The sequence below is a fragment of the Leptodactylus fuscus genome, chromosome 6 (genome assembly GCF_031893055.1).
Source record: "Leptodactylus fuscus isolate aLepFus1 chromosome 6, aLepFus1.hap2, whole genome shotgun sequence".
Classification (NCBI taxonomy): domain Eukaryota; kingdom Metazoa; phylum Chordata; class Amphibia; order Anura; family Leptodactylidae; genus Leptodactylus; species Leptodactylus fuscus.
In genome coordinates, this window is record NC_134270.1 from 143,037,221 (window position 1) to 143,060,508 (window position 23,288).

General features: G+C 42.5%; 1 protein-coding gene and 1 long non-coding RNA gene across 3 annotated transcripts in view; one reads left to right on the forward strand and one right to left on the reverse strand.

Moving 5' to 3' along the window:
- Positions 1-18,018, forward strand: part of LOC142208768 (peroxisomal acyl-coenzyme A oxidase 1-like) — a 30,447-nt gene extending 12,429 nt beyond the window's left edge. For both annotated transcript variants that reach the window (XM_075277463.1, XM_075277464.1), the window contains exons 3-14: positions 6,370-6,530; positions 6,737-6,844; positions 8,163-8,282; positions 8,377-8,492; positions 9,547-9,716; positions 13,822-13,984; positions 14,072-14,262; positions 14,351-14,530; positions 16,027-16,132; positions 16,223-16,366; positions 16,472-16,678; positions 17,573-18,018. In XM_075277463.1, coding sequence (XP_075133564.1) covers positions 6,370-6,530; positions 6,737-6,844; positions 8,163-8,282; positions 8,377-8,492; positions 9,547-9,716; positions 13,822-13,984; positions 14,072-14,262; positions 14,351-14,530; positions 16,027-16,132; positions 16,223-16,366; positions 16,472-16,678; positions 17,573-17,623 — 1,717 coding nt within the window. In that variant the 3' untranslated portion in view covers positions 17,624-18,018. The remainder of the gene's footprint in view (positions 1-6,369; positions 6,531-6,736; positions 6,845-8,162; positions 8,283-8,376; positions 8,493-9,546; positions 9,717-13,821; positions 13,985-14,071; positions 14,263-14,350; positions 14,531-16,026; positions 16,133-16,222; positions 16,367-16,471; positions 16,679-17,572) is intronic.
- The window catches only part of LOC142208787 (uncharacterized), a 532,067-nt gene that overhangs the window by 160,470 nt on the left and 348,309 nt on the right, over positions 1-23,288 (reverse strand). The gene's annotated exons all lie outside the window — the stretch shown is intronic.

The following is a 23,288-nucleotide window of genomic DNA, read 5'->3' on the forward strand; positions in this document are numbered from 1 at the left end:
GGTGGATTTTGATGTCTGCCTCCTCCTTTTCAATTTCCACCTTTTTTACAGATGGTGTTGTGTTTGCTTTAAGAATTTGCTGAAATTTCATTTAATCCATTCTTCCCTCTACCTGTGACATGTTTCCTGTGTCATTAGCTGTAACACAATTCCAAAGCAAGATTGATGAACCCCCATGCTTAATGGTTGCAAAGATTATCTGTTCCTGAAATTCTGTGTCCCCTTTTCTCCAAGCATGCTTTTGATCATTGTGGCCAAAGAGTTCTATTTTATCCTCATTGGTCCACAGGACTTGTTTCTAAACTGAATCAGGCTTATTTAGATTTTATTTTGCAAACTTTTGACACCAAATTTTATGGTGAGGAAGCAGAAGAGGTTTTCTTCTGATAACTCTTCCATGAAGGCCATATTTGTGCAGGTATCTGAACAGTAGAACAATGTACCACAGCTCCAGAGTCTGCTAAATCTTCCTGAAGGTCTTTTGCAGTCAAACAGGTGTTCTAATTTGCCACTCTGGCAGCAATCTTACGAGCAGCTGCCTCTGAAATCTTTCTTGGTCTTCCAGACCTTATCTTGGCCTCTGCTGTTGAAACTTGAAAATGCTTTGCTATCTTCTTATATCCTTCTCCTGCTTTGTGGGCCTCCACCATTTTCATTTTCAGAGTGCTAGGCACTTGGTTTTTTGGCACAAGTTTAGAGGAGGCTGGGTACTTATAAAGCTGTAACGTTTGCATCACTTGGTCTTTCCTAGCTTTGATGAGCAACAAGTTATAACCGTACCTGGTTAACTAAGGTATGAGACTTTGGTCAAAGTTATCTGTGCACACAAATCTACAAAGGCTCCCAAGCTTTTGCAAGGTATGCCTTTCTTTTTTTTCACTATAAAATTGCACTCAAACATAATAATACACTGATATTGCATAAAATTAGACCAGTGTTTAATCTTTAATGTTATGCCTTTTAAAGATCATTTCATCTTCAACTTGCTTTTCACAATTGCAGTCATTTTGAGCAGGGGTGTCCAAACTTATGCAAACCACTGTACATTGTCTGTCTTATCCCATGTAATATTGTGATTATGTTATATTTTTTTAATTTCTCTTAATAAAAATATATTTTTACATCACGCCGTGCCCTTGGTTGGCGTGAATATTTCCAACATGACTATGATTCAAAACACACATCTAAGGTCACACATCTAAGAGCATGTTGAAAGTGATTCAGAGGCCAAGTATGACTCCTGATCTGAACGCAAATTATGAACACTTATGGGGGGGGGGAGGAGTTATGAAGAAACAAGTTAAGCACTTGGATACTTCTCATAGGGGGTGTACTCATTTATGCTGAGTACTGTAACTGTAAATCTAATCTTGTACAGATAAAGTCCTATAAACAGTATTTATACTGGGATCCCATAGACCTGGATTGTACTTTAATCACATTACATAAATCCATAATCTTACTACCTCTTTGTACATTGTCCTCGGCGCCTGTGAACAACTGTACGCTCAAATTCAGTGGGACCAATGCCAATGTAATGTTTATCAGCTGTCTAATGGATGGGTCATAATAAGTAATGCCCAGTGGAGGCCTTAAAACACTCTTCTGGATAATGGGGTTATATGTGTCCAGCACAATGTAAAGAGTTCCTTATAGCAGGTTCTGTGTATTAAGATGGCCTTATCCCTGGGATCATTGATTCCTTCAATGGGGAGGTAATAGGATAAAATGTATGGCAGACCCCATAGATATCAGGTTACGATTGATCCTGATCATGCCAGCTTTAATAGCACAGATTCCTTCATGGCAGAATTTGCATTGATGTAATGATGCAATGAGGGACATTTCACAGATTTTCCATGTATCTATAGATTCCGTAGAATACAACTGCAACATAAAGTCAGAGAATACCTGGCTGTATGAACTGGCTAACCCTTAGCTGACTGTTATCATTCTCATATTTGCTATATCTTACTTTTCTTAGTTTTTAACACTGGATTGTATGGGTCATACCTTGTTGCCACTATGCCACCATATGAGTAATTGGTACCCACACCTATTGTCTACAACCACATTCCTATATAGAATGTAACCCTATATTCACAGTGAAAATCAACAGGTAATCATGATTAATCATTGGCTGGAAAAGTGTCTTGACACACACATTACTCATCTGCATAATCAAAGCATATTAATCATATTAGTCCTAAGGATTACATATCATAAAGCTTGCTGAGACTTTGGTTCTACATTGGGAGAACACTGATTCTTAGTAGCCCAGTTACGTGGTGGTGGGGGCTTCTTATGTAAACAGTGTTGATCATCCCAGCCTCCAAACCGAAGGACAAGTTACAGAAAGTTGTAGCTAAACAATCTTTTCTCCGATATGATGACCCAGGCTGTCTGCCATGTTATCTACCTTCGTTCTTCTACATTCTTAATTCCCCTGGGGAACGCCCAGGGTGCTTGATGGGGTTAATTAGCATAAAGAAATAGAGCGATTTAAAAAGAAACAGTGGGGACAACAGAAAAAGTAAAGGTGGTAGTAGTAGAATAGCCTTTTTAAAGGCTATTCAGATTTGTTTAGCTCAAAAGCACTTTTTCCAATGATAGAATCCCTTTAAAGAGACATTACATTTCTATAACACATATATAGCATGCATTCCAACATGATGTAATCTCAGTGCAATGAATCACAGCGCAAGAAATGGTTGCCTTTTGCCAGCAGTCTACAAGTTATTGGCACTGTCACATATGAACCTAGCATATGAATATGGCTGTCAGTGCTACAGTCCTATGAAAAAGTTTGGGCACCCCTATTAATCTTAATCATTTTTAGTTCTAAATATTTTGGTATTTGCAACAGCCATTTCAGTTTGATATATCTAATAACTGATGGACACAGTAATATTTCAGGATTGAAATGAGGTTTATTGTACTAACAGAAAATGTGCAATATGCATTAATCCAAAATTTGACCGGTGCAAAAGTATGGGCACCTCAACAGAAAAGTGACATTAATATTTAGTAGATCCTCCTTTTGCAAAGATAACAGCCTCTAGTCGCTTCCTGTAGCTTTTAATCAGTTCCTGGATCCTGGATAAAGGTATTTTGGACAAACAATTCAAGTTCAGTTAAGTTAGATGGTCGCCGAGCATGGACAGCCCGCTTCAAATCATCCCACAGATGTTCAATGATATTCAGGTCTGGGGACTGGGATGGCAATTCCAGAACATTGTAATTGTTCCTCTGCATGAATGCCTGAGGATTTGGAGCGGTGTTTTGGATCATTGTCTTGCTGAAATATCCATCCCCGGCGTACCTTCAACTTCGTCACTGATTCTTGAACATTATTCTCAAGAATCTGCTGATACTGAGTGGAATCCATGCGACCCTCAACTTTAACAAGATTCCCGATGCCGGCATTGGCCACACAGCCCCAAAGCATGATGGAACCTCCACCAAATTTTACAGTGGGTAGCAAGTGTTTTTCTTGGAATGCTGTTTCTTTTTGGACGCCATGCATAACGCCTTTTTTTTATAACCAAACAACTCAATCTTTGTTTCCAAAATGAAGCTGGCTTGTCCAAATGTGCTTTTTCATACCTCAGGCAACTCTATTTGTGGCGTACGTGCAGAAACGGCTTCTTTCTCATCACTCTCCCATACAGCTTCTCCTTGTGCAAAGTGCGCTGTATTGCTGACTGATGCACAGTGACACCATCTGCAGCAAGATGATGCTGCAGCTCTTTGGAGGTGGTCTGTGGATTGTCCTTGACTGTTCTCACCATTCTTCTTCTCTGCCTTTCTGATATTTTTCTTGGCCTGCCACTTCTGGGCTTAACAAGAACTGTCCCTGTGGTCTTCCATTTCCTTACTATGTTCCTCACAGTGGAAACTGACAGGTTAAATCTCTGAGACAACGTTTTGTATCCTTCCCCTGAACAACTATGTTGAACAATCTTTGTTTTCAGATCATTTGAGAGCGGGCTGTCCATGTTCGGCGACCATCAAACTTAACTGAACTTGAATTGTTTTGAAATACCTTCATCCAGGATCCAGGAACTGATTAAAAGCTACAGGAAGCGACTAGAGGATGTTATCTTTGCAAAAGGAGGATGTACTAAATATTAATGTCACTTTTCTGTTGAGGTGCCCATATTTTTGCACCGGTCAAATTTTGGTTTAATGCATATTGCGCATTTTCTGTTAGTACAATAAACCTCATTTCAATCCTGAAATATTACTGTGTCCATCAGTTATTAGATATATCAAACTGAAATGGCTGTTGCAAACACTAAAATATTTAGAACTAAAAATGATTAAGATTAATAGGGGTGCCCAAACTTTTTCATAGGACTGTATATATCAGAACAACAAATAAAACTTGACAAGACAAGCAAATATTATGAATTAGATTCCTTCTAGTTCTATGGAGCTAAGAGGAATGAAGATGGCCAGCACCCAACTTAACTGGCTCCAAAATTGTGACAAAGTTCCAAGCTATTCCAAGTCCTTTGTAATGCAAAGCTCCTGGCTTAAAGTGGACCTTTCATGGGTTTGGACACAGGCAGTTTTATATACCGCTGGAAAGCCAACAGTGCACTGAATTCAGCGCACTGTCTGCTTTCACGATATGTGTCCTGGGTGAAGAGCTATCAGTACTGGTACCGTAGCTTTTCACAGTCAGAAGGGCGTTCCTGACAGTCTGTCAGGAACGTCCTTCTTCACAGCAGCGCCTATAGTGCTGTACTATGAGATCGGGGAGGAACGTCCCCCCCTCCCTCTGCTCACAGTGCTTGTCCACAGACGAGTATTATCAGGAGAAGGAGGGGGCATTCCTCCCCCCTCCACAGTACAGTGCTATACACAGTACAGTGCTATAGGTGCTGCTGTGAAGAAGGACGTTCCTGACAGACTGTCAGGAACGCCCTTCTGACTGTGAAGAGCTACGATACCGGTACCAATAGCTTTTCACCCAGGGCACAGATCGTGAAAGCCAACAGTGCGCTGAATTCTGCGTACTGTCGGCCTTCCAGCAGTATATAAAACTGCCTGTGACCAAACCCATGAAAGGTCCTCTTTAAGCTAAGCTACGCCTCCTGCCAGGGTGCCCCCATGTCTGTGAACTGCTGTTGAATAACTCTTTTAGGCTAAGGCTCAATGTTGTGGAAAAGCAAATATTTTGTGGTTACAGCAGGTCACATAAGGCTTAGATCCCTGTATGGGAATTAAAGGGTGAAAAATAAGGGCCACTTAGACAATGCTCTATGTAGGGGATTTGGAAGTTCAAGTGCATTAAAATATATATATATATATATATATATATATATATATATATATTATTGACCTGGATTTTTGGACAATTTAGATAAAAAAAAAACCTTTTATGGTAGCCATTTACTTTAACTTTGGCCTGAATTTAGATAACAGGGGTGGAACTATTGCCATAGTATCTGTAATAGGCGTCACATTTTCATTTCACCCATTTTTCAACCATCCTGCTCCTGTCCACAGCAGCCTCTGCTTTAACCTCTAGAGGGCACTGAACAATGTTGGTACATAGCGTCCTGCCACAATGCAGCATTTCTGGATATGCAGCGCCCCCTGGATACCTTACAGAGCTATGGACAGGAGTGAGGAGGATAAGTGAAAATTGTCTATTACCTGCTGGAGTAATGGACACCTGTAATGGAGGCCCTTATTGTATGGGAACCTGTAAGAGGGGCCTTTACTGTATGGGGGCCTGTAATGGGAAAATTATACTGTTTGGAGACCAATAAAGTGGCACTATACTAGGGGAATCAATAAATTGGCTGTTGTACCATGTGAAGTCAGTAACGGGGGCGTTGTACTGTGTGGCGGCCAGTCAAAAGCTTCCTATGGGACCTGTTCTTTCCTAGTTATACCCCTGGTAAAAAAAAAGGTGCAGATTTGCTCACCCCATATGAGGACAATGTTGCTGATCCAACAGCTTGGAGCCTGGAGAATATAAACACTGTCTAATGATGATCAAGGCCAACATCTGTGAAATCTATGGCTGTGAATACACATCTGTGGAACTGAATACTTCAATGGCCACAAAGCTGGTTTATGTTGTAGATGAATATGGGATCACATCTTATGTTATGTATTGATTTATCTGGCCTGGTAAAGCTTCACTATTACAGTCTATATTCTTGGTAAGTGGCCCATGTCATCTTTACATACCATATTATTCTATCTCCCTCTCTCCTCTCTATTCTTCCTATTAAAATGACATCTCCATCAATTTCCAAATTCCCTCCTCATGTACCCTAGTTTTACGCTCTGTTGATTGACCGTTTTTTCCCCAACACTTCAATCTCCTCCATTCTCCTTCCTCCACAGCTTTGTACACAAGGGCCGTCCTGATCCCCTTGAAGTGCACATAATCATGTTCTTGCCTACTCTTCTGAGCCAGGCAACCCCTGAGCAGAACAAACGCCTCTTTGTGCCAGCCTGGAAGCTGCAGATCATTGGAACATACGCTCAGACTGAACTAGGACACGGTAATGAAAATTTGACACATTTCGACTCATCATGGGTTTATTGTAACAATTTTTAAGTTTCCTATGAAATTAATTTGTTATATTCTGCAGGTTTGTTTGGGAGGGTTAACATTGCCATACCCTTTACTAATAATTGGTAGGCACTAATGGTTGTTGTGTTTAAATTTTATTTAACACCCTCTTGTATTCCATTTTCTTTATTACAGGAACCCATCTGAGAAAGCTGGAGACAACGGCCACCTATGACCCCTCTACACAGGAATTCATTTTGAATAGCCCAACTGTGTCATCAACCAAGTGGTGGCCTGGAGGGTGTAAGCTTCTTTTGGGGTGAAGATTGTGGGATTGCCCATTGAAATTGAATCTTTGAGAGCATTTAGAAAGGTTCTTCAGGTTGTCCCACAATGAAAACCTTTTACCCATCAATAGGATGTGTGCCTCATAATCCCATCACTGAGACCCCCATAAAATTGAGGGGACCAACGATCTTCTGTTTCTCTGAAGCAATGGTCACGCATATGCATTGTTGTTTTAAGATAAGATAAGATAATCCTTTAATAGTCCCACAGTGGGGAAATTTCAGTATGTTACAGCTGCATAGTAATACAGATACATGATAATACACAGTAATATATTACAGAAGTAGTAGACACACATATGCTGAGAAAGATATACTAGGAGTCCATAGCAGCTAGGGAACAGAGAAGAAAGAAGGAGGACATTCATAGTCATTTAGTTCTCTGTGCGGAGTGATCTTCGCTTGGTCTGATGTAGATTATACAGCCTGGTCGCGGTTGGAAGGAAGGACTTGCGGTAGCGCTCCTTCTCACACTTGGGGTGAAGCAGACGGTCACTTACAGTGCTGCCAAGTCCCATCAAGGTCTCATACATGGGGTGGGATTTGTTCTCCCGCATGGAGGTCACCACAGACAGTATCCTTCTGTCACCCACAACCTGTACTGGGTCCAAGGGGCTCCCCAGGACAGAGCTGGCCCTCCTGATCAGCCTGTCAAGTCTATTTCTGTCCTTGGTTGATATACTGCTCCCCCAGCAGGCTACACCGAAAAAGATAGCTGAAGCAACCACCGAGTTGAAAAAGGCCCTAAGAAGTGTCCCCTGGACTCCAAAGGCCCTCAGCCTCCTGAGCAGGTAGAGTCTGCTGTGGCCCTATATTTATTCTCTATAGAACCAATGGAGATAGTAGAGTACAGCAGATGGCCATGTTGGCCAGTCCCATAAATTTTGAATGGAGTGGTAGCGTGCACATACAGCTGTCTCTTAATTCAGAAGGGGGATATCAGACATCCATTCTCATCATTGGTGGTGGCACTTTCAGCGATCGGACACTTATGAGTTATCCTATGGAAAGCTGATAAGTTATGAATATGGCACTACCCCCATTAAACATTGGTTAGGCCATGACCATTTAATCAATGGGGGTCTGACCTTTCAAACTTTCTGCAAAACAGAACAATGAAGGGGCTACAGCATTTTCAAGAGAGTCACCTGTCCATTTTTGTGCCTATTGACAGAGGTTTCACCAAAAGAAACATTGATGGTCTATTCTAGATTCCTTGACAATCCCTTTAAGAGTAGAGTAGGAAATATATAACAACTATGTCTCATCCATAGTGGGTAAGACTGCAAACTATGCTGTGGTTGTGGCACAACTCTACACCCAAGGGGAATGCAAGGGTCCACATGGCTTTATTGTTCCTATTCGTCAAATGGGTACCCATGAGCCTTTGCCAGGTGGGTTTCATTTAAATTATTTTTCAGCCTACTAAGGAAACGCAATGTTCTTAATGTGTCTGTGCTCCTCACGGGTTTTCCATCACTGCTACAGGTGTGACAGTCGGAGATATTGGACCAAAGTTTGGATTCGAAGAAGTCGATAATGGATTCTTGAAATTTGACAAAGTCCGGATTCCGCGGGAGAACATGCTGATGAAACATGCACAGGTGAGGAACCGCTTATTCCCCTTCTCCAATATGGAGTGTGTGAGCGCTCATACTCAAGCACACCTTATATTTGTATGATTTATTATACTCTTCTGGCACAACAAAGTGATTGTACATTGAAGTTTTATACAACTAGACACACAGCTGTGTAATAAGGATGGTGTGGGCTCAGGAGCTCTGCCATTTTAGCTGAGTCAGGTGGCAACTCTTGCATATAGCGGATACCCACTACAATGACCAGGATCACAGCTAACTCCATTCCTGTCCGTTTAACCCCTTAGATGTCACAGTCAGTAGCAACCAAAGCATCTAAGAAGTTTTAGAAAGTATAGGGCTTGCTCTGTTATCCCATTGTCACCACTGCTACAAGATTGAAAGTTTTACAGCAAAAGAAAAGAAAATCCAGTTTTCCAATTAACCTGAATTTTGGCATATATAGATTAACATTACAATCAATCAATGTGATGTATATGTTTAGGAAATTCTTCTACCCTTGCTAACAGCTCTTTTTGGTTGCAGGCTTGATCCATTGAAACTTCATCCTTATACAGTAACTACTGGGGTAGCAGAGGTAGCAGCTGCGACAGCCACTACCACTGATTTAAAAAAAAAAAAAAAATAGGCCATAATCAGCTGGTAACGGGCCCTATTTACTTACTGATCCTGGCAGGGGCCGGGATTGGTAAGTGGCACCGTAAACCCCATAAACGCTAATATTATACTCGGGGGTCTTTTCAGACCCATAGTATAATGATCGGAGGCCCAGGACAGGTAAGCAAACATAAAAAAAAACTGTGTTACTTACCTCTCCAGGCAGGCTTCAGGCCTACTTGTGTGACGTCCCTGACATCACATTACCGGGGCCACTATGGGGTATAATGCTGTGTGCAGGGGCCACTATAAGGCATAATAGGGCGTGCAGGAATGCAGGGGGGGAGGGGGGCGATCGAGGTCTTCGGCTTCGGTCAGGGGGGCCATGTCAAAAGTTTGCCATGGGGCCCTGCAATTCCTAGTTACCCGACTGTACAGTATATCTCCTATTTATCTTTTTCAGGTGCATCCGGATGGAACATACGTCAAGCCACTTAGTAATAAACTGACCTATGGCAGCATGGTATATATCCGGGCCATGATTGTGGGGTTTTCTGCACGCTTTCTCTCTATGGCTTGCACTATTGCTATCCGTTACAGTGCCATCCGACATCAGTCTGAGATCAGACCTGGGTGAGTGTGAGATGTCTACATTGTCAGTCACTGTCTCATATTTATTAGAAATCAGCAAATCTTTTCACTCCTTTTTGTGCTCTAAGGTGGTTACACATTATTACTCTTTATTAGTTATAACTAACCAAATTGGCAGACTCTTCAGACTTTACTAATTGATATTTGGAACTAACTACTCCAGAAGTGACTTACTTCTTTCCTAAGATATTGTCCAACCTATTAAGTTGCCAATTTGTCAGAATAATTTTGTTCTCTATGTCATTTAAATACTTGTAATCTTTTTGGTATCTGAATTGTATTTTATTTTGTTCTCATGTCATATATTGTTCTTGTGTAATATTTGTAATGTATAATTGTAAAAAATGAAAAATAAAGTAATAAAAAAAAAGAAAGAAATCAGCAAATCTAAGTTGTAGAAGTGGAATTCGATCCGAATTTCAGTAAATCTTTGAATTCCCAAGAATCTGGATTTCCTTCAATGCATCAAATTGCATTTTTCAATAAAATGACTGATGCACGTGTAAGGACAAGGGGCAGGGAACACTGGTAATGCGGGATCACCCACAAAGCCAAGCATGCAGCTAATTAGCAGCCAGCCAGCCCTGTGATGTCACAGCCCTATAAAAACCATCGGCCATTTTAGGTACATTCATTTCACATCGCTCTTACAGCAGGGACAGACATTAGCAAGAGCTAGGGACAGTGATAGAAAATGGATAGAAGTTAAAGGAAAGAGGATTGCAAGTGAAGGGAAAGTATAGGGAGGAAATAAAAAAGGAATTAGGGGTGGTTGCAGCATCATTAACAACAGCAAGAATCTTAATACACTTTGCAGCATTCACTGCTGTTATACTGCAGCTCATTACCTGTGTGTTCAAGGTGGAACACAACAAGCCTTTTACAGTGCAGTACAGGAAAAAAACAGTGAGTTGTCATCCACTTTTTTCAAGGCGTTTATTAATGAGGAGAGACATAAGGGGCATAATAGCCATTCTGTTCAGTGTATACAATTACAGGCCATTACAGTACAGTACTGCCAAAGAACCATAATTCCTAGCCACAAATCTCTGCCTTTATCTGTTGGCATGCTTTTTTTTAAAGGTCTTTATTAGTGGGGAAATAAGGGACTTATTTGCCATTGTCAGCAAGTCTAAAATTACAGGCCATTTCTTAGTACAGTATTGGCAAAAATTAATAATTCTTAGCCACTAATCTCTGCAGTTAGTTGTTATTCTAACACTTATTTAAAGGTGTTTATTAGAGGGGAAAGAGATAAGGGATATATTCGCGTTCTCTTCTAATTAGAAAATTACTGGCCTTTTTGCCTTGTATTAATTTTTTTTGCAATTACATTTTTTGATCTAACAGTATGTCAGACTGAAAAGTGACAGGGCCTAAATGTTTCTTGCACAGGCACACATTGCAGCCAAATAAGGGGGCGTGGCAGCATGGGTCATTTACAGAGGCCTGAGCTCCTAGTGTCAAGTAGTGGTCTTGTCTTGACCAGCAACCCAACATTTGTAGAATGGTTGACTCTGTTATCCACTTCATCCCAAGTCACATCAGACACCCCCCAACCAAGAGTCGATGGGTTCATTAGACAAAATCCTTAGTTGGCATGGCCTGGGAGCAGACCCTGTACCCTCAGGTGTCCTGAACCTGCCTCTATATTTTTCTGTTCCCTCAGCTAGAGAAGTACTCTATGCTTTGGGCTCAGGTCCACTATACAGTGAAGATGAGCTACTGCTGGATATTCATCCGTTAGTGCCCAGCCAAGATCAAGAGGAGACATCCGCCGCTTCCTTCGGTAAGCGGGTAAGTAGTGATGAGGAGAGTGGCATGGGAGCTGGTGCTGCGAGCGGTCAGGCTCCTGGCATAGAGACCACTGTGGAGGACATCAGTGACCTGCAGAAATTAGTAGATGACAATATAACCAATCGCAATTGGGATGATTATTAGCTCTCCACCATGTTAGACCCTTGCTACTGGGGAAAAATGGGGGCCTTTATTACACCCACTGAGAGGAAGGATAAACTGAACTACTATAGAGACATGCCATGTAACAAGTTGGCCGCTGCCTATATGCGCCATCGTCCATCTTCTCACATGTCTCATCAGGGGGCCCCGAGTGCTCAACTTGCACTGGCATGGCAGCTGTGGGAGGGAGTGGGGGTGGCAGGAGAAGTATTGGCTCCATTAGCAGCAGCCTGAGCCTAGAGTCACTGATGAGCAGTTGTCTTTACCCCCATAGTGAAGAAGCTGCTCATAAGCAGTTAGACACAGAGCAGAATTTGAATCAGCAGGTGGTGGCATACTTACGGTGAACCTTGCAACCCCTCGTGGAAGATCTGCTGGACTACTAGACAGCCAAACTGGATTTATGGGTGCAACTGGATGAGTTTGTCCTGGAAAAGCTGACCTGCCCGGCCAGTAGTATGGCATTAGAGTGGGTGATTAGTGCGGAAAGGGCCATAGTTACCCTAAGGAGATCTTCCCTGTCCACCAAAAATTTGGAGAGACTGACCTTTGTGAAGATGAATAAGGCGTGGATCAGCCAGGATTTCCACCCACCAATGCCTGATGTAGCAGATAAAATGATCCCTGTTGCCTCACTACACTCTGTCAACAATTCACTGTATGGACTCCTAAGGCTGCTGCTACCACCTCCACATTATTTCACTTTGCTACTCTGTGGCCCCCTCATGCTGCTGTTGCCTCTTCACTCTGTCACCGAGTCACTATATTGCCTCCTAAGGCTGATACTACCTCCATATTATATCACCTTGCCACCCTGTGGCCTACTCATGCTAATGCCACCTCCAGACTCTGTCACTGGGTCACTGTATGGTCTAGTCATAGTGCTGCCACCTCCACAGTTTGCCACTGGATCACCGTATGGCCGCCTCCTCATGCTGCTGCTGCCTGCTCACTCTTGCACTGGGTCACTGTATGGCCTCCTATGGCTGCTGTCACCTCCACATTATATCACCTTGTCATGCTGTGGCCTCCTCATGCTGCTGCTACCTCAGCACTACACTGACACCCTCTCCAATCTGTCAGGGGGGCTCTACTTGTATAAGCATATATTAGAACAGTTTGTATAAACATCTGTGTGAAATAATCAGATGAGGAAGTTAATGGAGTGCGCACTCTCACGCTACAGTAGGATCTTGAGCCTCTACACCAGGGGTGCCCAATACGTCGATCGCGAAGGATGGATGGGTTGATCGCGGGATCGGTGTCTGCTTGTTAACAGCGCAGGCTGAAAATCATCTCCGGACAGTGTCCGGAGATGATTCTCAGCCTGCTTTGTCAACAAGCTGTCTCCTGCTCTCACGCTCCGCCCCGTCCACAGGCCTTGCCCCTGGACCGCCCCACCCCCGCCCACAAGAAGTGGGTAGTAGATCTTATCCCTTGGTCAGTTTCTAAAGTAGCTCACATGCTCAAAAAGTGTGAGCACCCCTGCTCTACACTGTTGATTAAATCTGGCACAAACATCGACGTATAAGGCTGAGATCACACTTGAGGAATTTTGTCTGTCTTGTGCGTGTCATACTGACTGTATTGCTTACTACCACAGCAGACTCCCTATGCGTGTTACTGCAATGCACAGTGTTCTAAACCACTATGCAGGATCTCTGCAGCCAGGAAATAGCTGTTTTTTAATGCTATTCGCAGCAAATTCATTCGGGCAGAATCACATTTTTTGCAAAATTCGGTGAAGTGGCAGAATTGAATTTTACAAAACCTCGCTCATCTCTAATATTTATATTATACACGCTCCTGGGGCCGAACTGCATGTGAAGGAAGACAGAATACTTGGAGGAAACCTATGCAAACATGGGGAGAGTATGCAATTCCTTTCAGATGTTTTCCTTGGTCACATATTAACCTAGAACTCCAGTGCTACAAAACAACACTACTAACTACTGAGCCACCATTACTATACCAATATTGTCAAACCTATTTACATTGTGCAAGCTCCTGGGGCTGAGCTCACCCTATGTTCTAGCACAAATTTTGTATACCCCCAGTCTTATGCATCCTGATGTATAAATATACTTAACCATGGCTGACCTTGTATACTACCTACTCTCTATTGCAGGGAGCCTGAGCCACAGATCCTAGACTTTCAGACCCAGCAATACACGTTGTTCCCCCTATTAGCCACTGTCTATGCAATCCAGTTTATGGGGTCATACATGGGAAAGGCATACTATAGAATAACAAGGGACATCCAGCAAGGAAACCTGAACGAGCTTCCAGAGGTGAATAATGGCTGGTGAAGTACTGTCATAGCAAGTGTAATGTCGAACAGTCCCCTAATACCATGTAACTATTATATCTTCTCACAGCTCCACGCCCTGTCTGCTGGGTTGAAAGCCTTTGCTACATGGGTTGCAAGTTATGGCATTGAAGAGTGCAGGATGTCATGTGGAGGTCATGGATACTCTCACTGCAGTGGAATCCCTAACATTTATGTGACATTTACTGCAGCATGTACCTATGAGGGGGACAACACGGTGCTGATGCTGCAGTCAGCCAGGTACATGATTTGGAGCTCACTATTGGGTTCATAATGTTGCTGCACCCATTCATGGGTGACATTTCCACCATCCTGTGTTCCTATGCAGATTCCTGTTCAAAAGTTATACTAAAGCCTTGTCTGGAGAACGCCTTGGTGGAACAGTCTCCTATCTCAATGATGTGTCCCTGCAGAATCTACAGGCTCACACCCTGCCTGGGCGGCCCTTGGTGACAGACATTAATGATCTTGGAAGTCTAGTGGAGGCCTACAAACAGCGGGCAGCTTGGTAAGTAACATAAGGGATGCATTTATTTATGAAGGTCAATGCATTTATAACCAAAAAACTAAAACTTGTGAGATCTGGAGAAGTGCAAGTGGAATGTTGGCTGATACTTAACTGAGGAAACCATGCAATGCTCCAAAGATTCTTGTGCTTCAGTCTTAGGAATTGGGGTATTGCAAGAGAGTTTCTTAAAAATCAGAGTGGAGCATTCTCAGTTAATAGAAGGAAGGACCTTAGTAGAACTCCATCAATCATAAGGCATAGAGAACAGATACAAAGGGTTTTTCCCCCTCACATTGCCATTTGGTTTCCGACTTTGCCCTGCCACTTGGCTTCTTCCTTTGCCCTTTTGCTCGAGTTTGTCCTGTCGCTTGGCTTTCACCTTCACCCTGTTGTTCAGCTCCCCCCTTCGCCCTGTCTCTCTCTTTTACCTTCGCCTGTACACATACATGGACATTTTAATGGTCACCATGTAGTGTTTCAGCCACTAACTTACTAATATATATTTAAATCTGACTTCCATGATGTAATTAGGATGTTAGTGCCTTAAGTGTGCACACCAATAGAGGGCGCTGACTGAGAATGTGCAAGTCCAACTTCTATGATGTAATTAGGAAGACAAAGTTTCAGGCACACACACCTACAGAGGGCACTCCCTTTAACATCATGCCAACCTACTCAGAGGTCTTTGTTTGCAGTGATGTTGGGATTATACCAGATACAGTCTTCTCAGCCAAGGATAGCCGTTTCGATGTATTTGCATCTCATCAGTTTGGCGTAGAGAGGACTGATCTGGCAGAGGTGAGAGGCTTAGACAGGGTTAAGGGGATAGTCAGATTTGCATATTCCTCCCATGTTCCTTTGCAGTGGAACGCTCATGGCTTAATAAGACTCCACATACCTATATGGTGGTCTCTCCCTATGGCGTGACGATATCCCCTTAACCCTGTCTAAGCCTCTCACCTCTGCCAGATCAGTCCTCTCTACACCAAGCTGATGAGATGCAAATACATCGAAACGGCTGTCCTTGGCTGAGAAGACTGTATCTGGTATAATCCCAACATCATTGCAAACAAAGGCCCGTGAGTAGGTCAGCATGATGTTAAAGGGAGCGCCCTCTATAGGTGTGTTTGACTGAGACTCTGTCTTCCTAATTACATCATGGAAGTTGGACTTGCACATTCTCAGTCAGCGCCCTCTATTGGTGTGCACACTTGAGGCACTGACATCCTAATTACATCATGGAAGTCAGATTTGCATATTCCTCCCATGTTCCTTTGCAGTGGAGCGCTCATGGCTTAATAAGACTCCACATACCTATATGGTGGTCTCTCCCTATGGAGTGACGATATCCCCTTAATATATATTTAGTCATCATAGTATTTTTGGTTTTGGCTTTTGAGAAGCCATGCTGCTTGGTCTTATACGTCTATAATTGATTTACTTATCATATCATTATCTGTTACAAGCTGTTGGCCATTTCCTTTCTTGTATTCTAGGCTAGTTGTGGCTGCATCCAAAAATGTCCAGGCTGATCTGAATCGAGGGAAGTTTAAAGAAGATGCTTTTAACAAAAGCTCTGTGGATATGGTGCGGGCTGCTGATGTAAGACCAGAGTCTCAATAGTTAAACATACTCAACATTGTAGTTTGCTTTTGTGCCATAGTTATACTTTTTTCTTCCTCCTATTTCCAGGCACACTGTCACTATGTAATAGTCAAGGCATTTGTGGAAAAGTTGTCTGAGGTCCTGGATATGGCTGCTCACCGTATCCTGAGTGTGCTCTGTCTTCTGTATGCCCTTCATGGTATCAGCAGAAACAGTGGAGACTTTCTGCAGGTACATGTATAAGAGAGTCCTCCGTGGGTTGATGGAGATGGGTGGAGAAGATATCAAATGAAATGACATGTAGTCGGGGTAAAATACTATTTTCCCTTCTTGCAGGCTAGCATTCTGGCAAGTTCCCAGATCAACCTGATACAGGAGCGGATTAAAGATTTGTTGGAAGTGATCCGACCTAATGCAGTCGCTCTGGTGGATGCATTTGAACATAGTGACAGTCAGCTGGGCTCTGTACTTGGGAGATATGATGGGAACGTGTATGAAAATATGTTTGAATGGGCAAAGAAATCGCCCCTGAATAAGACACCGGTAAGGGATTCATCACAAGCCTCTAAATCTGATGCAGAATTCCTATACTAAGGGGGCTAAAGGGATTAATGGAAACAATTGGGGTGGTTTTGGGTTAGTGACTCAGAGGTCTAGTTTGGGTTTGATGATGTAAAAAGACGTAAAGCACTACCAGTTCTCTGCTTCTTTCACAATATCGAATGAAGTGTTAACGCTGGGGTTGCTGGTAACCACCATTGGTGTGGGGGGACTAACAAAGATGACCTATCCTTCAGAAAGGATTGAAGATTGTCTGTGTCAGACACCAACCAGTTATTTGAAGATGCTGCCACATTCAAGTGAGCCATGTGACCTCTTCACTAATTACCAAACACAGCATCCTACGTAGTATTGCGGCTGTACTTGCTATCATATTCACTTGAATGGAGTTTCAGGCAGTTTCTTTATAAAGTTGATCGGACAACTTACCCAATTGAACAAACCCTTTTAAATGGAGTGACAGACATTTGCTTTGTCACTTTGTTCAGTCATTTTATCCATTGAAATGGATGACATTGAATCACAGACCTATCCTGTGGATAGGTTAAAAGTTGTTATTGTGGACAACCCCTTTAATACTAGCTGTATGAAACAGGGTTAACTTGGTTAGTAGATGGAGGAAACATAAGAAGTTCCGTTTTTGAAGGATTCAATTTCAGATAAACAGACCTGATGTTAGAGACAGCAGAGAGACAGTCACTGGTATTCTGTAGTAGAGCAGGGGTGATGTCACGGCATCACAATTATCATTCTGTACCCAAGTGGGTCTTCTGAACCTCTGGGCCCCTCACCGATGCTGTACCACATTAGCAGCATTCCAGGTTCCCATGACTGAACATTATAGAACTAATGTCTCTCTTTTATCCCCCCTCAAAGGTTCATGAATCCTTCCACAAGTACCTGAAACCTCTTCAGTCCAAGCTGTGACTCATCTTCTACTGACAGAGAATGGAAACAGGACTAGCGCGATTCATTGTATAATTGTTTCTTTGCCATAATCTTTTCTCCTGTTGATGACATTGTAATCATGTTAGGTAGGAGGCTACGTCTACAGGAGCAGTAATGGGTTTATGAAAATTCCCCTTTGTACTACTACCAACATTCTCAAGTTTGAGCAGTCCTAATGTCCAATATCCACATCTACTGAGTATTAATATCTGTATTAGCTCTTCAATCATAATGACCTGCATATATCTTCTCTATAGTTCACTTGATTTAACCCTCCTGACATTCCAGGATACTAGTTTGGATGGTGATGGAGACTCTATGAAGTAGGCAGAAATTAGTGATATGTAATATTATTCTGTCCTGCCCATCAATAACCTGCATGGTTAATAAAAGAGACCACTGTCATTGGATAGCGGTGAAGTATTACAGATTGTAATTAATATGATAATGATGTAAGTACATTGCTATATATATATATATATATATATATATATATATATGAGGAAAATTTACTCACCGAAATTTTCATTTCCCGTAGTCCGTAGGCAGCACAATTACACAAGGGATTTCATCCCCTAGGTACAACCAGAGAGACAGGTTAGTTAGCAATTGTAAATGACCAATTAAACAAACAAGGACCCCTCCTATAAAGGTAAGGAAGTCGGCTGGCCCAATTGTGTTTTTTTGAAGCAATAGACATTCAATAGGGAGGGTCGCTTGTGCTGCCTACGGACTACGGGAAATGAAAATTTCGGTGAGTAAATTTTCTTCTTTCCCGTACGTCCTACGGCAGCACAATTACACAAGGGATTTGAGAAGCAATGAGCTAACAGGGAGGGATGCCGGCTGCCACTCTTTGCCTAATAAGGATCGCACTGCTGCTCGTGAATCGAGTCTGTAGAGTTTGATAAATGTGAATGAAGAGGATCCGGTTCCGCCATGTGCATTTGTTCTAGTGGAATATGTCCCACTTCTTCCCATGATGTGAACATGGGCCGAGCGGCATGAGCTCTGACTTTAGCGGAGATTGCAGATCACTCAGTTGGTAGCACATTTCAGCCGCAGCCCTGAACCATCTTGCCAGTGGGGCTTTTACTTGTCCTTTGCCCCCTTATTTGGGCCATAATGTTGCCAGTAAAATTTTGGCTTTCCTGAAGCTGTTGGATCTCTGCAACCAGACAGGAGTTCTCTTTAACATGTAAAGATGCCACTTTAGTTACTCCTCTCCCTAAGGTTTAGGGAAGACCCTGGCAAGGCAACTTCCGGGCTTATCTGCTTGAAAGAGGGACCTTAGGAAGGAACCCTCCATGTAATTCCACCCACATGTGAACCAAGGCAAGTCCAAATAGAAATGATCGGCATCATCTTGGAACACCTTCGGAACTGAGGGACAGGGATCCAGCCCTGTATACAGCCCGGAAAAGCCCAGCAACTGCCGAAAAGTCCTTAACACATCCTGTCTCTTCAGGCACCTAGAGAGATTAAAGAACACAATTGGGCCAGCCGACTTCCTTACCTTTATAGGAGGGGTCCTTGTTTGTTTAATTGGTTATTCACGATTGCTAACTAACCTGTCTCTCTGGTTGTACCTAGGGGACAAAATCCCTTGTGTAATTGTGCTGCCATAGGACGTACGGGAAATTATATAGTCATTTCTTATTTGTCTGTGTCTTTATTTCTTCAAATGGGTATCAGTGACTGTACATTATGAGAAAGTGAGTATTAAATGAATCACTCACTAAGGGCACTTATCCTCAATTCACAAGATAGGAGAAGTGCCAAGTTGCTGATGGTCTGACCATAGGGACCCAAACTGATCCCATGAATGAATGAGTCAACAGTGCAGTGAGGTAGTCCTGTCTGAGGGTCCAGTGAGCTGATCCCAGTGATCAGACACTTATCACTCATCATGTGAACAGTAGATTTTGTTCGTAGTTGGTTTTGTTTGAGGTACAACTCCTTTAGTAGATGCCTTTATAAAAAAAAAAAATCAAGCTAAGCAGTAATTGTTTTCCTGAAGCCATGACGGCACCCATGCAAGAACTAGTTATCCAGGGAACAGGAAACCTGCAGGTATAAGAATATCCATAAGCTAAAATAGACCCAGAGGAGAACAAAGACCCACACATAAAGAAAAAAGTGCACTATAAGAAAAACATATTAGTAGAGTGGGAACCAATACAGAATATTCCATCTCTACTATACTCAGTGTAATAAAGCAAATAACACTCCTACACATGGATGATATACCTTAAACAGGGTCAGACTGGCCCACCGGGGAAACGGTGAATCCCCTGGTGGGCCCCGAGCCCTAACTGAAAGTTTTCATTTCACCAATGCAAATCGGTCGGGCACCTAACCAATGCATTTGCCTCAACACTCAGGGCCCCCATTAGCTGACGCTGAAGCTGTACATATCGTAGGACACAATGTGCAACTTCTGCATCAGCTAATGGCTGCATCCTTCACTTTCATATGAAATCTCTTCCCTGCTGCTGGACTTCCTCCCTCCCCCTCCTCCCTCACAGTGAGTCCTCTGTCACATCGTAGCGTGTGGGGAAGACAGGGAGCAATCTGCTGCAATGCTTTTACTGCTGGAATATGTGAGTATATTCTTTTGGTAGAATATGCATGTTTAATATGTATATATGTGTACATTTATGTAAAGTATGTGTCTTGTATACTGTGTGAGTACTGTATGTTTGTATACAGGTATGTGTGAGTATATACAGTATGCTATAATAATGTGTATGTGTGAGTATGTATATATCTGAGTATATATAGTATTCATACATTCATATAAGACACGCCGGGTTTTTCTGTCCGCTTGAAAAGTTGGACATCTTTACAAGAGGACAGTGAAGGACAGGCACGGAGTGCAAAAGAACGCACCCGATCGCCATTTAAATGAATGAAAAGTGTCAAGGACACAGCTAGTGTCCGCTCCTAATGCCCGTGCAAGATTTTGAACGGACACTAGGAGCGGACACTACTGATGGTAGTGTGAACGCCCCCTTACCTGGTTTTAACTGCATCCTGGACTCCTGAGTCATGCCTGCGTTACCATCAGGGGCTTTCTGAACACCACCAAACTGGTGGTTCCCTCTCCAACTAGAAGTGCCCTGGGGGAATACTACTACTACCACTACCATCATCATCCGATAGTGCTGCATGACTCCCTTGACTGTGTCCGGCCCTAGAGTAGGATTGGGGTGTATGTGAAGTGTGCTCAGCCTAGCAGGTTGTGCAGCCTACGCCACTACTACTCCCATCCTCTGGTCTCTTCCACTGGTTTGTGGCACAGTCTCATTGGGACTTAAACAAACTTACCAGCACTCTCTCTAAACACATTGTGTGGCAGTGGCACATTGCCCTCTCTATCCCCTCTCCTTTACACCATGAGGGAGGTGCTATAGTGGAGTGACTATGTCTGTGCGCCTGACGTCTACAAGGACAGCCACTCATCAACACTAATTTTCTAATATGTCAACTAGAAGCATAACATGAAGTCAACCAATGACAAAATTGAAGACTATAATTACAGAACTCAAGAACAAACCATTCCCCCGCTAAAAGACCTCCCAGCTCCACCATAGAGAGCCCCTCAGTCCCCAGGACTCATGAACAATCTGCATTATACAGCAGTATATATGATATATCAGCCATGTGTGAGGTAAATACATGAGGAGACTCTGTGACTGTATATATCCTGAGGTAATACTGCAGTATATATGAAATATCAGCCATGTCTGCAGTGTGTGAGGTAAATACGTGAGAGGACTCTGTGACTGTATATATCCTGAGGTAATACTGCAGTATATATGACATATTAGCCATGTCTGCAGTGTGTGAGGTAAATATGTGAGAGGACTCTGTGACTGTATATATCCTGAGGTAATACTGCAGTATATATATCAGCCATGTGTGAGGTAAATACATGAAAGGACTCTGTGACTGTATATATCCTGAGGTAGTACTGCAGTATATACAGTACAGTTGGTAATACTACACTAGCAGTGCTGTCTAATGTGAATGTGGTCACAGCAGTGCTGTGTGGGCTGATAGACCCCAGTATTATACTCCTGATACAGCAGACATGTTTCCTCCAGTCCTGGTGGTGAGAGAGGAAAAGACAGATGAGACAGGAAGTGACATCTATTCCTAAACTTCTCCCTCCCTACAGTAACGGTTGCGTCTAGAATGGAGTTGCTCCTCGTAGGTCCTCCCTCCTGCAACTCCAATCTAGTCACCTCACTAGTGAACGGGCTAGAATGGAGTTGCTGTAGGGAGGACCTTCCAGGAGCAACTCCAATCTAGACAATTCACTAGTGAGGTGACTAGATTGGAGCTGCTGGAGGCAGGAACTACTAGAATCAACTCCAATGTAGACTGTTCAGTACTGAAGTGACTAGAATGGAGTTGCTAAAAGGAGCTGCCGCCAGGAACTCCAATCTAGTCACCTCACTACAGGAACAGCTAGAGAGGAGAGTCTATAGGAAGGAGCCATAATTGGCCAAGAGAGACATTGTATGTGTATATGATTATCAATAAGAATATAGGAAAAACACATTCCTGGACATATATATTACATATATATAGATATAAAAAATAAAAAAAACTTGATAGTCTTCAGTTCATAGTCAAGTTTTTTTTTATTTTTTTTATATTTCCTACCCACTGGTTAACACGGTACGAGAACAAATTTTCCTTATATATACATATAGCTAGATATACCTATATATATATTACATATATAGTTTATTTATAAATATATATTTGCCATATGGTCTGAACAGGGCATTGATGCCGCAGCCTTACGTGTTTATTATAACTTGCGCCACTTTCTTGTTGTAAGTGATGATGGAAATATATGGCAATTAATAACTGATATAGAGCTAAATTCTGACGTATCGCTGTGCGCCTGATTTATCAGTATATAGTTACTGCAGGTAGGTTCATGGTCTGGGTATATTCTGTAGTTGCTATAGGTAGGTCCTCCTTGCAGCAACTCCATTCTAGCTGTCTCACTACAGAACTGACTAGAATGGAGTTGCTGCAGGTAGGACCATGGTCTGGGTATATTCTGTAGTTGCTGTAGGTAGATCCTCCTTACAGCAACTCCATTCTAGCTGTCTAACTACAGAATTGACTACATTGGCGTTGCTGTAGGTAGGTCCATGGTCTGGGTATATTCTGTAGTTATTACAGGTAGGTGGATGGTCTGGGTGTATTCTGTAGTTACTATAGGTAGGTTCATGGTCTGAGTATATTCTCTATAGGTTATTCAGTATAGGACCTATATCTTATGATAAGCTCCGCCTACAGTAATATTAATAAAACAAACATACATTTTAAAAAATATATATTTTATTGAAATAAAACCATCCACACAATCCTCAATATCCGTTTAAAAAAACAAACAAAAAACCCCACCTCCACTAGTTACCAACATAGTCTATCAATTCCCCCTTCCCCTAACTTACCTGTCCTGGACTAGTATTACCTGCTTTCATGGAATAAACCAGCCAATGTCGTCTCATGTGATGGTGTTACTAGAGTAAAGCCAGGATCACATGTGCGGCAGGTTCTACGTTGTTTAAAGAGGACCCTTCACCTCAGAGCCGGAATTAGAGCCGTCAGAGCT